Source organism: Schistocerca americana, chromosome 4, assembly GCF_021461395.2.
Source record: "Schistocerca americana isolate TAMUIC-IGC-003095 chromosome 4, iqSchAmer2.1, whole genome shotgun sequence".
NCBI lineage: Eukaryota > Metazoa > Arthropoda > Insecta > Orthoptera > Acrididae > Schistocerca > Schistocerca americana.
Genome location: NC_060122.1, coordinates 281332188 through 281348828, shown reverse-complemented (window position 1 = coordinate 281348828; position 16641 = coordinate 281332188). Strand labels below are relative to the sequence as shown.

At 38.2% G+C, this 16641-nt stretch overlaps 1 protein-coding gene across 1 annotated transcript in view; it reads left to right on the top strand.

The window, feature by feature from the left end:
- The window catches only part of LOC124613409 (dynein axonemal heavy chain 7-like), a 755469-nt gene that overhangs the window by 532237 nt on the left and 206591 nt on the right, over window positions 1–16641 (top strand). Inside the window, exon 27 of the mRNA XM_047142112.1 lies at window positions 15656–15778. Within this exon, the coding sequence (XP_046998068.1) occupies window positions 15656–15778 (123 nt within the window). The remainder of the gene's footprint in view (window positions 1–15655; window positions 15779–16641) is intronic.

Here is a 16641-nt window from a genome sequence, read left to right as displayed (position 1 = left end):
CATTCAACAAATCTCATATACCTAGCTGCAGTAAAACTTCCATGTACTGATACAGTAGTTTTGATGAATACCATATTCATTTCATAAATTTCCAATTCAAGCATATACATATACACATAACACTCTAACACTTCTTACATTTAAACTTTTGGTATTGTTGTCTACTGCTAAATGTGGTGATGTGAACTGCATCTGATCTTGGTGATATTGCTGCATAGTTACATAGCCAATAAAACCTCAAGCTTCAAACATAGCACCAAAAGTAGGCCTATTCTTCTCCCCCTTCTTGCAAACATAATTCAAATAGTATGGGTGATAAAACAGCAGAGCATACATTTCCTATCTCAGTGTTCCTGTATCAGAAAAGTACAATAAAAAGTACAGAATAGTGCGAAGACATGAGTGATCAACTCTGTATCACGGAAAGAGTCAACACTACTGTGTTATACATCTGGTTTTGCATCACAGTGTCTTTCTCCTAATGTAAAAATATCTCACCACATCAAAATCAATACCCTTCTCCTCAATACTATGAATAGGCAGTAACATAGTTGATGAAAGCAAATATGTATATACATGTTTGTGATATATCAGTCCACTGAAATCACTAGTAAGTGCAGAATATGTAATGATAAACATAATGTGAAAATGTCTATATCAGTTTCATTTTCCTACTCTCTTATCATGAAACATACAATGAACATAACATAACTATAATCTGTCATCTATGTTTAGGACATAGATTGCAATTTGCAAAACAGAAGCATGTCCTTCCTTCTAACTGTGTAAAAATCAGGAATCATTGTGAAGGCAGGCAGTAGCATGAAACCTACACTCTATATCTAGACAAAAGAAATGTAAATCAATATGTACTTCAGACTAGGCCAAATGTCAACATTAGCAGTGTTGTATCATAATCCATTAGGAAATCAGGTACAGTTTTGACATGATAAGAGATTCCTACAGTGGTTAAATTTTAATTTCTCTTCCACATAACAGTAAGTATCTCAAATTATAGCAGAGTAATTCACAATTTCACTATCAGTGTGTGTTAATACTATAAGCCATAATTCATATTGTAAAGCATTTCCAGTTCTCATCATCTATGACAGTACAAGAGCTGAATGCAACAACGCTCTGAACAAATAAACAAAGCATCACCTCCTCCTTCACATAATCAAAGTACCATAGTGTGGTGTATTCATAATCATCAGTATATCATTGTGCTTGACATAGCTAAATAAAACTTTCAGTCGTAAGTAACTGTGTGATCAAGGTATATACGTAGAATCCACTCCATAGGCATTGAACTTTAAGTAGTTAAATTTGTGAGTAAGTAGTTGTCTTGAGTATCTAATATGAAGAGTTTTGAAAAAACATGGCTTAACAAGACAAAACAATAAGTCTCCATTTGTGGTTACTAGTCCATGTGTGTGTGTGTGTGTGTGTGTGTGTGTGTAACCAAAATCATCTCTTCGTAAAACAGTAGAATTACTCCTAATATAAGTGTTACAAGATCAGTATTTGTGTGTAGGGAAAACCAAATACATCCTCATAATCAAAGTTCCATCTTCTATCAAATAGTGCCTATCTAAAGATCACTGTGTCTAAATCAAATAGTCACATGTATATACATACATGTGTAAGACAGAGGTAAAGGATAGTCTAAGAAAGTATGTGACATCAGAAATGTGTTACTGTGGAAGTAAGAGTCACATTGCTGTGACCATTGTGTCTGCCAAATGCATGATGCATAAATGAATGTTCACCCCCTGAGGGAATTTACTAATTTTCCATTTCTTCATCAACTGTAGTAGTTTCCTTTCTACTGCTTTTCTTTTATAAATTGGCTTGTATTGATTATAGCTCCTTTGCACTATCCTCCACTTTGCATTTTTGGTATCGCCCTTTCAACTGCGTTTCTTTTATAAGGGCTAACGAAAAATGGCTCTTCAGGTTTCAACTTTAGTTTACACTGATAATTCTTCACTATACCTTGTCTCTTATCAGAAACATCCCTGTATTACCATAAAAAATTCTCTAGTTCCTCTTCAACCTCCATACTCAAAGCTTCAGCTTCCCCTCTCTTTTTTGATACACATTAGACTGTAAGAATCATGAGTTATTTCCCCAACATAAAATTCTTCATCTTCCACATAGTATCTTCTATCATCAAATTCCTCTACCATCTAATCTGGTTGCTATTACTATTATTTATCATCACAGTCTGTCTCTCCTGAATTTCTCATCTTAAGATCAATAAATGATCATTTCATATCGTACCAATTAAAATCCAGTTCATTCTCATTACTAAACTTTAATTCATTTCCTCAGTCACTTAACATCCCTGCACAAAAGAAACATAATTTATTTTGAAAAACAATATCATACTTGTCCGATGATCACTTTACTACTCACTCCAGTTTAATCTTGAGTCCAGTCACATGAACCTCAGCAAAATTCTCCCTATCTTTTTTCCTATTTCTCAGGTTTTTTGATATCCCACAAATAGGACTTCCAGTGTCAAGCAGGCAATCACTCCTCCAATTATCAGTCTGAACAAAAATATTTGGACTCCTCTGTATTTCACAATTACCAATGTTTTCATCTTCATTCAATAAATCCTCTTCTATCTCTTTGAAATCCATATGTTTTTCTTTCTCTAGAGGTTCTCCATTTTCCACAGGTTGTAAGATTTCCAAAACTACACTGTAATCCACTGGCACCTCAGTATGCTCAAAATTCACCCACCACTCATTGTGTATGTCCTGACAAATCCCCTTCAAAACATCATGCATTTCATTGTCATTATTAATTCTAGAATGAAATGTTTTTTCACTCTACAGCGGAGTATGCGTTGATATGAAACTTCCTGGCAGATTAAAACTATGTGCCGGACCGAGACTCACACTCAGGACCTTGCCTTTCGAGGGCAAGTGCTCTACCAACTGAGCTACCCAAGCACGACTCACGCCCTGGCCTCACAGCTTTACTTCTGGCAGTACCTTGTCTCCTACCTTCCAAACTTTACAGAAGCTCTCCTGCAAACCTGCAGAACTAGGACCCATGCAAGAAAGGATATTGCAGAGACATGGCTTAACCACAGCCTGGGGGATGTCTCTAGAATTAAATTTTCACCCTAAAGTGGAGTGTGCACTGATATGAAGCTTACTGCTGGCATTAATTCACATTAAAAAACTTGTTCCTCTTAAGTTGCGCCTGAATAGCTACTTCATGACAAATATTTTCTTTCCCTTCAGTTTTTTTCTTCTAAGTAATCTTGCATTGAATCTAGGTTATTATTTACATCCTGCACATCACTTTTAAGACTATAAATTTTGTCTAACATTTCACCTAATTATTGATAAAATTTGTCAATTTTTTAAGTTAAATTTATGTTAAAATTTGTGCATTCCTTGATTCAACTCTGTCAACATTTTTATGATTATCTTGCAATCCTCATCAGTCATCTGATGAACTCTGAACTCTTTTGTTGCTGTCTAGTGAACAGTAACATATACACTTTTATCTTTCATTCCTCCATCATTGGTTGCTCTTCCATTTTGTCACTTCTGCCAGTTCATTGGTGTTTCCATGTGACAATGCTATATTTACTAGGGGACTCCAAAGTGGTTCCACATTGACTAATGCAGCTCACATACAGTGTCAATTTCCTCAGTTTTCTCTTGGCCACAGGGGTTCCTTCCAATATGACAGAAGCATTTTTAGTTTTAGTATTTTATTCATTTTCAGCAACTGCATTTATTGAAATACTCAGCAACCATCTGAACAAAAGAAATTTTATTTCCTCTAGTAGTTTCAGACACCTAGTCCCCTTCTTCAGAAGGCTTATCAGCAATACATTCCTTATTAAAATTGAAGTGGTTGGAAGATGTGTGTGTCTTCAATTTGTTTTTCCTGTACAGGTAAATAGTTCTTTGTGTCTGGCTTGACACTAGGTTCAGTATTTTAACATCAAGCCAGAAGCAAAGTGTTACAGTGTAAAGTCAAGTACTGGCACTTCAGTTGGAAACGATAGAGAAAAGATGGCTGTGAGAAGATGTCAGCCAACCGCACGCTGACCAACCCCTCACCAGGACAACAACATGACAGCAGCAGCCCCTACAAGAAGATGACATAAGCATCACAACTGACTGGCGCTGCCCATGTTGAATAGCAGTTTGAAGACTGGTGACTTGGATAGGAGTGGCAACCCTAGTTACTTCGCTAGTACACTCTATGTAACACTGACTTCGAATAGTTTATACTGAAGAAAATTCATTATTTTGTATGTCACCCTCTGCTTGTGACACATCTGTGTAATTACAAAGTTACATATTGTCTCTTTTCTTATTGTAGTGAAACTCCTTAATATGAATTGTTTGATTTGATTGTCTAGCAAACAGAGTACATAGAATTCCTAGACTCCACATATCTGATGACAAGCATAGAGACATAACATGAAGAACCATCCATTTGTACAAGAAAATCAAACTGGGCACTTGCAAGAACTCCAGCCTCATTACTTTTAATTAGGAATGTATTGCCAATAAGCCTTATGAAGAAGGGCACTAGGTGCCTAAAACTGGCAAAGTAAGCAAAATTTCTTTTGTGCTACTGGTTGCTGGTTATTTCAGTAAGGTTTCCACTGGCTGATAGATAAAATGGCACCTTCCTAGAATTGTCCTTGTATGCTGTCTGCACGTCATTCAATTGAATCTTGATTCTGTTATTGGTATCCTGTGCAGTGTTATCACAACTGTGCCACTTTGTTTAACATATTAAAAACTTGCTCCCTCAAAGTCTTAAATCTGAATTAACATTGATTTGACTGTCAATATATTTCAATGATTCACTCTTATTTCTTACATAAACCGTTCACTACCACTGACTTTTAACATTGGTTGTGAGTTCTTTTACTGTGTGCTTCGTGTGATCTGATCTTCACCTTGGGTACCATGTATAAAAAGATTACTTACTTGGTTATAGAAATGGTCTTCAGTGGTAGCACCATTAATTCATAGCCTCTTGCTGAAAATGGTTCTGATTGCTTAATTACATTGAGGAATAATGAACATGGTACCATGTTTTTGTTTTCACTTATTAGCATTTTTTTATTAGTATCTACCTTGTGATGACCAGTTTTTCCTAACTGACATTACTTTCATTATTATTTAACCAGTAAATCTCATATGATCTGATAAGTCCACTTTCCTTCAAGACAATGTTATCCATAAACTAAGCTTAGCAACTTTACAACTTGACATTAACAAGAAATGCCACAGTCCAGTGACAGCCTTTTTACCAGTTGGTGACTGGTGTCTCTCTTTAAATCACTTGTGTATATACAGCTTTAGGAAACACTGAGTTCACAGATAACATTGTCTGTACCAGTATTCACTTACAGCAATTCATGAGATAAACATTATTTCCTTTAATAAAAATTCACTAAAAAGTCTCCAAGCAATAAGGAATTTTAGCATATAGAAAGCCAGTTAGTCACCATACAAATGTTAACAGGATGATTTCACATCACAGATCTCTATGCGTAATAGTGTACAATAACATGGAAATTTTAGTCAATTGGATTGTAGCCATGAACTTTTACCAGTACTCATATGAATTACACAGAGAGGTTCCAATGAGGTAACTAAGCATGGACTAAAGGTTATCATTCAGAATGAGGCATATAAAGACGGGCTTAGTGATATTTTGTGAATTTGGTAACTACATTTTAGTTTTTAATACTGACTAATAAGGATTTCATGCCACATATGATGTTTATGTCCTGAAAGAACTTGCATTTCAGATGCTGGGTGGTGCTCAAAATAGCTTGGTTGCATTTGATGGTTTCATTCTAGAGTGGACAATGCCCTAGTATAAACTGGATATAACTTCTGCAACATGGTTAATGGAAAATGACCACCAATACAGGAATGCCTCAGCTGGTGTACCATTGGAGACAGCACTGAATAGAACATGTGCAGTTGTTCCAACTGAGTCATGTGTATAAAGGGCTTGGAGAAAATGAAGTGAGTTAAACATTTGTTGCCAGAATATGGTGTGCATAATATTGAACACCAGGGTTGCCCCTCACTTCCAGCACTCAAACTGAAAATGCACGTTGGAAAATGTGGACTAGTGATTGGGGAGTTAACAGTGAAGTTGTTGCAACAGTGGTGGCATGATTGTCACTTGTGAGGTTTCCCATATTAAGCCAATGAGTGGAGCACACTGCACTGAACAATGAAAGAACAGTGTAAAATTGATTATAGTGAAATTTATATCAATCAGCAAAATGAACCTTATTGTTGAAGTGAAGTAAATGAAATTTTTTTTTTCCAATGTCAAAAGCTAGGCAATTTCTTTTATAATACAATATATCACTAGAATATTATTGTTTGTCCCCCCTCTGTAACATTATATAAATAATAACTTCACTTTTATACCTCATTCTGTTGAGACCTTTCTCTTGCTATTGTCTTCATTGAAGTCAATATGAAAGTTGAAATAGTTGAAGAATTGTACCACTCAGCATGTAATATTTATCTGGGGAGTGTAGTTACCAGTAAAGGAACTGATGACCTTCAGCAAGATGATTTTGTTGACCTGACTGCATGTTCCAAACACAGTTCAGATTATAAATATTTATTAAAGATAATTGATATATACTCCCAATATGCATGGGTCACTGCTGTTAAGAGTACAACTGGTGCTGAGTTTGCATGTGCTTTTAGAAAAATACACAGAGGAAGTAATAGGATTCTAATTCATTAACAGACTTAGGTGAGGAATTTTACAGTAGGTTTTTCAAAAAGCTTATCGAGAAACATGAAATTAATTACTATTTATTATTTTCGACCTTGAAAGCTATATCTTTGGAGCTATTCGGTAGAGGTGTTAAGGAAAATGTTTTTAAACATTTCAAACAATGGAAAATCCAAGATGGAATGTAACAATACCAGAGAAGTAAAGTTGCTACTCACCATATAGCGGAGATGCTGAGTTGCGATAGGCACAATAAAAAGATTCACGCAACTAAAGCTTTCGCCCATTAAGACCTTTGTCAGCAGTAGACACACACACACACACACACACACACACACACACACACACACACACACACACAAACATAAACACAACTTGCACACACATCTGGGGTCTCAGAGAGCTGAGACCACACTGCAAACAGTAGCACCAGTGCATGATGGGAGTCGTGACTGGGTGGGGGTATTGGAGGAGGCTGTGGCAGGGAGGGGGAGGGATAGTATGGTGGGAGTGGCGGACAGTCAAGTGTTGCAGTTTAGATGGAGGGCAGGAGAGGAGGTGCAGAGGGGGGAGAGGGTAAGTAGCAGAAAGGAGAGAAATAAAAGAAATTAAAAGACTGGGTGTGGCAGTGAAATGACAGCCGTGTAGTGCTGGAATGGGAACAGGGAGGGGGATGGATGGGTGAGGACAGTGACTAATGAAGGTTGAGGCCAGGAGGATCACATGAACATAGGATGTATTGCAGGGAAAGTTCCCACCTGTGCAATTCAGAAAAGCTGGTGTAGGTGGGAAGGACCCATATGGCAAAGGCTGTGAAGCAGTCATTAAGATGAGGCATACCATGTTTGGCAGCGTGTTCAGCAACAGGGTGGTCCACTTGTTTCTTGGCCACAGTTTGTAGGTGGCCGTTCATGCTGACAGACAGCTTGTTGGTTGTCATGCTTACATAGAATGCAGCACAGAGGTTGCAGCTTAGCTTGTAAATCACATGACTCGTTTCACTGGTAGCCCTGCCTTTGATGGGATAGGTGATGTTACTGACCAGACTGGAGTAGATGGTGGTAGGAGGATGTATGGGACAGGTCTTCCATCTAGGTCTATTACAGGGGTATGAGCCATGAGGTAAGGGATTGGGGTTGTGTAAGGATGGATGAGTATATTATGTAGGTTCGGTGGACGGTGGAATACCAGGGTAGGAGGGGTGGGCAGCTGTCGAAGTGGAGGTATTGCTGGTGGTTAGTAGGTTTGATATGGACTCCCTCCCACCACCACACAGAACCCAGAACCTAAACAGACCCGCAACACAGTTATGAACCTCTCCTCCAGAAGCCTTAGTCCCACAGAAATATCAGTCCTTTCCAAAGGCCCAGCTTTTGCCCCACTCCCAAATTCAACAATGCCTGACAAGTTAAAGACCTTTTCTCCTTCTCCCGGTCTCTACAGTGGAAACACTTTTTCGCTACCATCTCGACCAGTCAGACTCAACCAACGATCAATATTGAACCTTGCCTAACTCAGTTCACACCTCCATCCAACCGTGATCCACCCCCACTGCCTCCAAACCGCCCCCTGTTAACTTTCCAGAATTTCTTAACCTCGAACCTTGCCTCAACATCGTTCCCCAAATCCCTCAACATGTAAACTAACCTTACATCCACAGAAAGAACTGCAGTCCACCATCTAAAAACTGATCCCGACCTTATAATCCTACCTGCTGACAAAGGCTCCACCACCGTTGTTTTGGACCGCAAGCATTAAGTGGCAGAAGGACTCTGTCAGCTGTCAGATACTTCCACCTACAAACCATGCCACAGTGATTCCATACCAGTAATCCAGCAGGATCTCGAGTCACTGCTCAAATGCTTAGGCCCATCCCAGAACCTCTCCCCAGAGTCCATCTCTCTACTTACTCCTACCACTCCCTGCACTCCCACCTTCTACATGCTTCCTAAAGTCCATAAACCCAACCACCCAGGACACCCCATTGTGACTGGTTACTGTGCCCCACTGAGAGAATCTCTGTTCTCGTAGACCAATACCTTCAACCTATTACCCGGAACCTATCCTCGTATATAAAAGATACCAACCATTTCTTCGATCGACTCTCCACAGTTCCTGTCCCTTTATCACACGGTGCCCTGCTCGTCACTATTAATGCCACCTCCCTGTACACTAACATTCCTAATGCCCATGGCCTTACTGCTGTCGAACACTATCTTTCCAGATGCCCTATGGATTCCAAACCAACAACCTCCTTTCTAGTCTCCATGACCAACTATATCCTCACCCACAATTACTTCTCCTTTGAAGGCATTACCTACAAACAAATCTGCAGTATGGCTATGGGCACCCGCATGGCACCATCCTATGCTAACCTATTCATGGGCCATCTAGAGGAATCCTTCCTAAAAACCCAGAATCCTAAACCCCTCACCTGGTTCAGATTCATTGATGACATCTTTGCTATCTGGATTGAAGGTGAGAACACCTTATTCACATTCCTCTAGAACCTCAACAACTTCTCCCCCATTTGCTTCACTTGGTCCTACTCAACCCAACAAGCCACCTTCCTAGATGTTGGCCTTCACCTCAGAGATGGCTACATCAGTACCTCTGTCCATATCAAACCTACTAACCACCAGCAATACCACCACTTCGACAGCTGCCACCCATTCCATACCAAGAAGTCCCTTCCGTTCAGCCTAGCCACCCATGATCATCGCATCTGCAGTGATGAGCATTCCCTCTCAAAATATACTGAGGGTCTCACTGAACCCTTCACTGACCATAATTATCCTCCCATCCTTGTACAAAAACAAATTTCTCGTGCCTTATCTTTCCAGTCTCCCACCACCTCCCAAAGTCCCATAGTCTAGCCACAGAGGAGCATTCCCCTCATAACTCAGTACCATCCAAGGCTGGAGCAACTGATTTACATTCTCCGCCAGGGTTTTGAATACCTCTTGTCATGCCCTGAAATGAGAAATGTCCTGCCCACTATCTTTCCCACCCCTCCTACCTTGGTATTCCACCATCCACCGAAACTACACAATATACTCATCCATCCTTACACAACCCCCAATCCCTTACTTCATGGCTCATACCCCTGTAATAGACACAGATGTAAGACCTATCCCATGTGTTTATGTGTGTGTGTGTGTGTGTGTGTGTGTGTGTGTGTGTGTGTGTGTGTGTGTGTCTACTGCTCACGAAGGCCTTTATGGCCCAAAGCTTTAATTGTGTGAAACTTTTTATCGTGACTATCGCGACTCAGCACCTCTACTATATGGTGAGTAGCAACTTTCCTTCTCTGGTATTGTTTAAACATTTCACTGCACAAGATTCTGTCAAATAGAATTATAAGGTCCATATCTAGGAATTTATAGAGTCTAGTTGGATTTAAGTGTAATGCATAATGCCTTCCGTTTATGGTAGTCAATGGCTGCAACTTGTTGTTTGCTCTGCTAGGACAATTATTTCTTATTTCATCTGTACTACAGTGTATAATATCTAAAAGTTTCCATGTGGAGGTATGGCTGCAGTATATATGTGATGCAGCATGGCTCCGATGCAGGTATATGAGTATATAAGCACTGGCACATAGACAGGGGATTAGTGTGGCATTTGTGTCTTTCTGATGTGTCTGTGGTGAATGTAGAAATGTGAACTACAGCAATGTTACTACCAAATGCATCCAAATAGTGCCAACATCTTCTTATTCTTTTTTGGCTGATGAGGGATAAACACTGGTAGACATCCATCAGATAATGAATAATATGTATGGGGCAGCATGTCTGTCAAAAACCACCATTGTGTAATGGTGAGCAACAAGGGATGCTGCTGCTTTTTGATAACATGTGACCCCATATGTAGTTGTAGATGTAAATGCACTTTTGAAACCAATGTCTATTGGTGGTGCATGCTGTCTTCAAAAGGAAATCCAATGCATCTGGCTACAGTTGTTTACTAGTCATTGTAAAGTTAGCTGATAGTGTCAACAAGTCATAAATGAAGTGTGCCAGAGCAAATTTCCTGGGGTTTAATTCCATTTGGATTCCAATTTTTGTGTGTTTCTTTTTTAATAGTGTTCCAAATTGATTTTACTTGGTTCTTGTAGATACCTGTCCATTGTCCTTCCCATTTTTCAGTTTCACTCTTGTTCATTTAGACGGAAAATAGACCTGTAATGTGAGAATGTATTTAAAAAATAATGAAATGTTTCATTTACACTGTCTACTTTATACATCTCTACCCAGAACTCTACTCACAGTTTCTCTACAGGTTTACTTTAATGGAGTTATTTTTTGTGATTCTATGATTCAGTTATTTTCTCCTTGTATTTGTACCTAATTGGTCAGTGTATTTTATAATTAAAGTTTGATTATTGTGGTCACATAAACTATAGGATATATGTTTTACATTTAAATAACTAAAGGTTATAGGATCTAAAAACAAACTGACTGCAGCTGTTCCAACATGTCCTTCATCCCATTTAGGGAATTTTACTCTGGCAAGTAATCCTTAGCTGGGCATCAACAACTCTTATGTGTTACAAGTTAGTGCTGTGTGGCAGAAGAAAACGCAGAAGTTACCATAGCCTTATCACACTTTCTCTATCTGTTGTATGTAGCTTAAGATGTTTGCTACTGCTGACATACAGACTGTCAGTACTATAAACTTGTATAATGAATGACCCACAATTGTAGCACAGAATGCAGAGGCTTGTTCAAAACAATATCCATCTGCCTAGTGGGTATTTGAATTATCTCTGTTTCTTGCGTATATAACCTATTCCCACCTTCTTGTTACTTGTTCTCAAGTACTATGACATTGGTTGCATCTTTCGAGATGAATTTATTTAGTTCCAAAGATTTATATTGGATGTCCTGAGATGTACAGCACATCTGCTGCTGTTCTATCTCATACATCATTTTCCTTTACGTATGTGCAAAATTCACCCTCTTTATTAATGAATGTCCTGATGCTTTGAAGGAAGACACTTAAGGCCAGTCATATAAACAACACTTACTGCAGATCAGTGCTGATCTTTGTGCAAAAACTGCACCCACCACAAATTCTTTCCCCACACAAATTCTGTGTGTTGTTTAGCACAACCATGAATCAATTGTATGAGATTCAGTGTTGATCCAAGTTAGCATGAAAACACTTGTTAACACCACTAAATCAGTTACTGAAATTATTATCACTCTTTGATGGCAGATATTACATGTACATTGTAGATTCAAAGCTTTTATTATTGATGCTTCAGTTCGTAAATAAGCAAAACCAGTCTGAAACTTCTTGAAGAAACTTCTGTATAGCTGAAACAGATTGAAATAATCAGTTTCTAAGGCTTTTTTAGGCTAAGTCTTAATAGTGGTGATAATCTGAGGTGTAATAATTTTCCACACAGTCTGAGTTTAAAGGGAGATGCTAAGCTATCGAAATGTAGCAACAAACCAAGAAATACCAGTGGCAGTAAACTCTGTGTGGTCCACCAAAGCATCAATGGTCTCAGAAGCAAAGTAGAGCTTCTAAATCTTGAAATTAATGACATTGAATCTGTAAACCATGCACAAGTAATATATCTTACAGAACACCATGTGAAAAGACAAATGGAACTGAAATGCCTGAAATTGATGCATATTCATTAGCAGCTAGATATTGTAGAACTATAATGGAGAAAGGAAGGACTGAAATCTATGTTGAAACTAATGTAAAATATAAATCCCTAGATGTAAATACTTGCAGTGTAGATGCTCACTTCAAAATCTGTGGAACAGGAATTTATGCAAATAATAAGTCAGTTGTAATTCTGGCAGTTTACAGGGCTCCCACAGGGAAAATTTGTATCTTTCTAAACCATATGAAACAACTTTTGAACCAAATATATTCAAAACACAAGGATTTAATTATTTTGCGTGATTTTAATATTAACTTCTTAACTACAAATAACAGCAGAAGAGAACCAGAGAACCTGATGGAATCATTTAACCTAATTTCAGTAGTTAACTTTCCCACTAGAGTAACTAGTACTTGTAATAGCCTTACTGACTATATATTCCTGGACAGATAAAGAAGCAGCAGCATTATTGTAAGTCAAATTCTCAATGGTCTGTCAGATCATGATGGTCAGCTGCTTACAGAAAATGATATCAAACTGTATGAGAAGCTAAAACACTCCTTTGAAACTGTCAGGCCAGTCAATAATGATAACTTAGAAATCTTCAACCATCTCTTACAGCAGATTGACTGGACCCTGTATTTATGGAGAGGAATATTAATGAAAAACTTAGTCTGTTCTCTAATGAGTTTATGTCATTGTTTGAAGCTGTATTTCCAGAAATAATCTTAAGAAACAATCTTCAGGCTGCAAAATGGAAACCCTGGATTACTAGAGATCAGATTTTCCTGTAGAACAAAAAGAAATTTATATGAATCCATAACACTATCTAATGTTCCCATCAAAAAGGGGAACTATAGAGTGTATTGTAATATTTTAAAAAGGTTAATAAAATAATCCAAAACTATGTACATAATGTCTGGAATTGATAACTCAAATAATAAATCAAAAACCATCTGGCAAGCTATAAAAAGGGAGAGTGGTTAAAATGTAGAGTACATCACTGACAGAATTAATTCAGGATGGAAATACTGTAAAAAATACTGATGAAGTTACTGATGTCTTCAATAAACATTTTTTAAGAGCTGCTGAAAAAACTGACTGTGAAGGCTCAGTGAGAGATGTGATAGACCTTTTGCATAAAGCTAACAATGCTAGAGGCAGATAATCCCCATAACAAATAGTGAGATTAATAAGACAATCAGAGAGATGATGTCAAAAAACTCTTGTGGGGTTGATAATATTTTAACTAAGATACTCAAGCACTGTCATGGCTATATAAATGCAGTCTTGTGTCACATTTTTAACAAAGCCCTAAAACAAGGTACTGTTCCACTTCGATTAAAATATGCCTGTGTGTAACCAATTTTCAAGAAGGGTGAAAAAACTGATGTAACAAACTACCGCCTAGTATGCCAGCTAACAAGTTTTTCAAAGGTCCTTGAGAAACCAGTATTCAGGAGAATTGTTAATCACCTGAACAGCCGTAACGTTCTCAGTCAATGTCAGTTTGGTATCAGGCAAGGCCTATCAATTGATGATGCTATATTCCCTTTCACTGATCAAATTCTTGAATCTATTAACAGAACATTGGCACCAATTGGAGTCCTATGTGACCTATCCGAGGCTTTTGACTGTGTCAACCGTGAAATTCTGCTAAATAAAGCAAATTTCTATGGGTTAAATGGAGTAATGGGGACATGGATTAAATCCTACCTTACAGATAGAGAGACGTCTACAGACATTAAAGTAACCTCTGGTGTGCCACAGGAGAGTGTTATGGGACCATTGCTTTTCACAATATATATAAATGACCTAGTAGATAGTGTCGGAATTTCCATGCAGCTTTTCGCGGATGATGCTGTAGTATACGGAGAAGTTGCAGCACTAGAAAATTGTAGCGAAATGCAGGAAGATCTGCAGCGGATAGGCACTTGGTGCAGGGAGTGGCAATTGACCCTCAACACAGACAAATGTAACATATTGCGAATACATAGAAAGAAGGATCCTTTATTGTATGATTATATGATTGCGGAACAAACACTGGTAGCAGTTACTTCTGTAAAATATCTGGGAGTATGCATACAGAACAATTTGAAGTGGAATGATCATATAAAATTAATTGTTGGTAAGGTGGGTACCAGGTTGAGATTCATTGGGAGAGTCCTTAGAAAATGTAGTCCATCAACAAAGGAGGTGGCTTACAATACACTCGTTTGACCTATACTTGAGTATTGCTCATCAGTGTGGGATCCGTACCAGGTCGGGTTGACGGAGGAGATAGAGAACATCCAAAGAAGAGCAGCGTGTTTCGTCACAGGGTTATTTGGAAAGCGTGATAGCGTTACGGAGATGTTTAGCAAACTAAAGTGGCAGACTCTGCAAGAGAGGCACTCTTCATCGCAGTGTAGCTTGCTGTCCAGGTTTCGAGAGTGTGCGTTTCTGGATGAGGTATTGAATATATTGTTTCCCCTTACTTATACCTCCCGAGGAGATCACGAATGTAAAATTATAGAGATTTGAGCATGCGCGGAGGCTTTCCGGCAGTCGTTCTTCCCGCGAACCATACGCAACTGGAACTGGAAAGGGAGGTAATGACAGTGGCACCTAAAGTGCCCTCCACCACATACCGTTGGATGGCTTGCAGAGTATAAATGTAGATGTAGATAGGAAATAAAGGGTAATAATTACTGACAGTAATAGAATCCCAGCTTTATCCAAGTGGGATACAGTCAACACTGGAGTGCCTCAAGGCTCACTACTTTGACTCTTACTGTTTCTTATATTTATAAATGACCTCCCACACTGCACCTCTTATATTTATAAATGACCTCCCACACTGCACCACACCAGTGAGCAAGTTCACCCTATTTGCTGATGATACTTCTCTTCTGGATGATAAAGCAACAGGGAACAACCGGGTAACATATGCAAACAATGCATTTGATGACATTCTGAAATGGTTTAACTGTAGTGGACTCTCTCTGAATATAAAAAAAACTCATTATGTAGAGTTTCATATGCCACATAAAAAACTGGGTGATATAAATACAGAATGTAATGGACAACAAATGAAGCAAGTCAACTGAGCTGAGTTCCTGGGTGTGTACATAGATTGCAAACTAAATTGGTCCAACAATATCCTTGATCTAGGAAAATGCTACATTCTGCAACATCTGCCTTACGCAGAATTGCATCAACCGCACATAAGGATGCCATAAGAGCTGCTTATTACAGGTATTTCCATGCACTTTTGTCTTGCAGAATCATATTTGGGGCAACCAGCCCTTGGCAAAAAAAAGTTTTTATTGCCCAGAAGAGAGCTATATGCATCATGAGTGGTGTGGAACCAAGCATTCATGCTGGAATCTGTTTAGGAATCTACAGGTATTTACAATTGTATCTCAGTACATATACTCCCTTGTATGTTTCATTAATAAAAACCACTCACTCTTCAAAACCAATATTGAATATCATGGTCACAACACAAGGTCAAAATAGGACTTTTCATAACAATCAGTAAAACTATACCCTTGTACAAAAGGGGTAAGTTATACAGGCATCAAAATTTACAATGTTCTACCCAGTGTCATCAAAAGTCTAGCTTCTGAAAACCAAAGCTCAAGAGCAAACTGAAGGAATACCTAATAAAAAGTCATTCTATTCAATTAATGAATTTTTAGTGCACAGGAGCAAGTTTTTATTGTACAACTGAGTTAGCCATTCAATGTAAGCATAAATGTAAACTATTTGTTGCTGTTGTGTTATATTGTTGCTCAAACACTTTCATGTTGATAATTTGAAAGTGTACACATAAGTACTACTTCTGATGTACGTAATATGTTTTTATTTTCTCTAGCATTCCATGTTGTTACTATGAGTCTTGTTAGAAATAACCATATTGTGTGCTTCTCTATAGTTAACATTGTAAAAATACTGACGCGTTCCATATTGTTGCAACTCCATTGTGATCAGGGTAAACGGAACTTGCAATAAGATAAAATAAAAAATAAAGAGCCCTGTTAAGAAATGATAAAGAAACAGTATAAGTCTCAACACTTGAAACCAGAATGCTGCTCACCACAAAATGCTAGGAAAACAGCATGTGGTGTATTCAAACGATGTGGTTTGAAAATGTAGTGCTGATGATGTATTTATCTTTATAACCATTGTACTAGAACATACAATGTTCTTCAGCTGGCATTGGCCATTAGGTGGCATGACTGTGATCACAAACTGTGAATAATGGT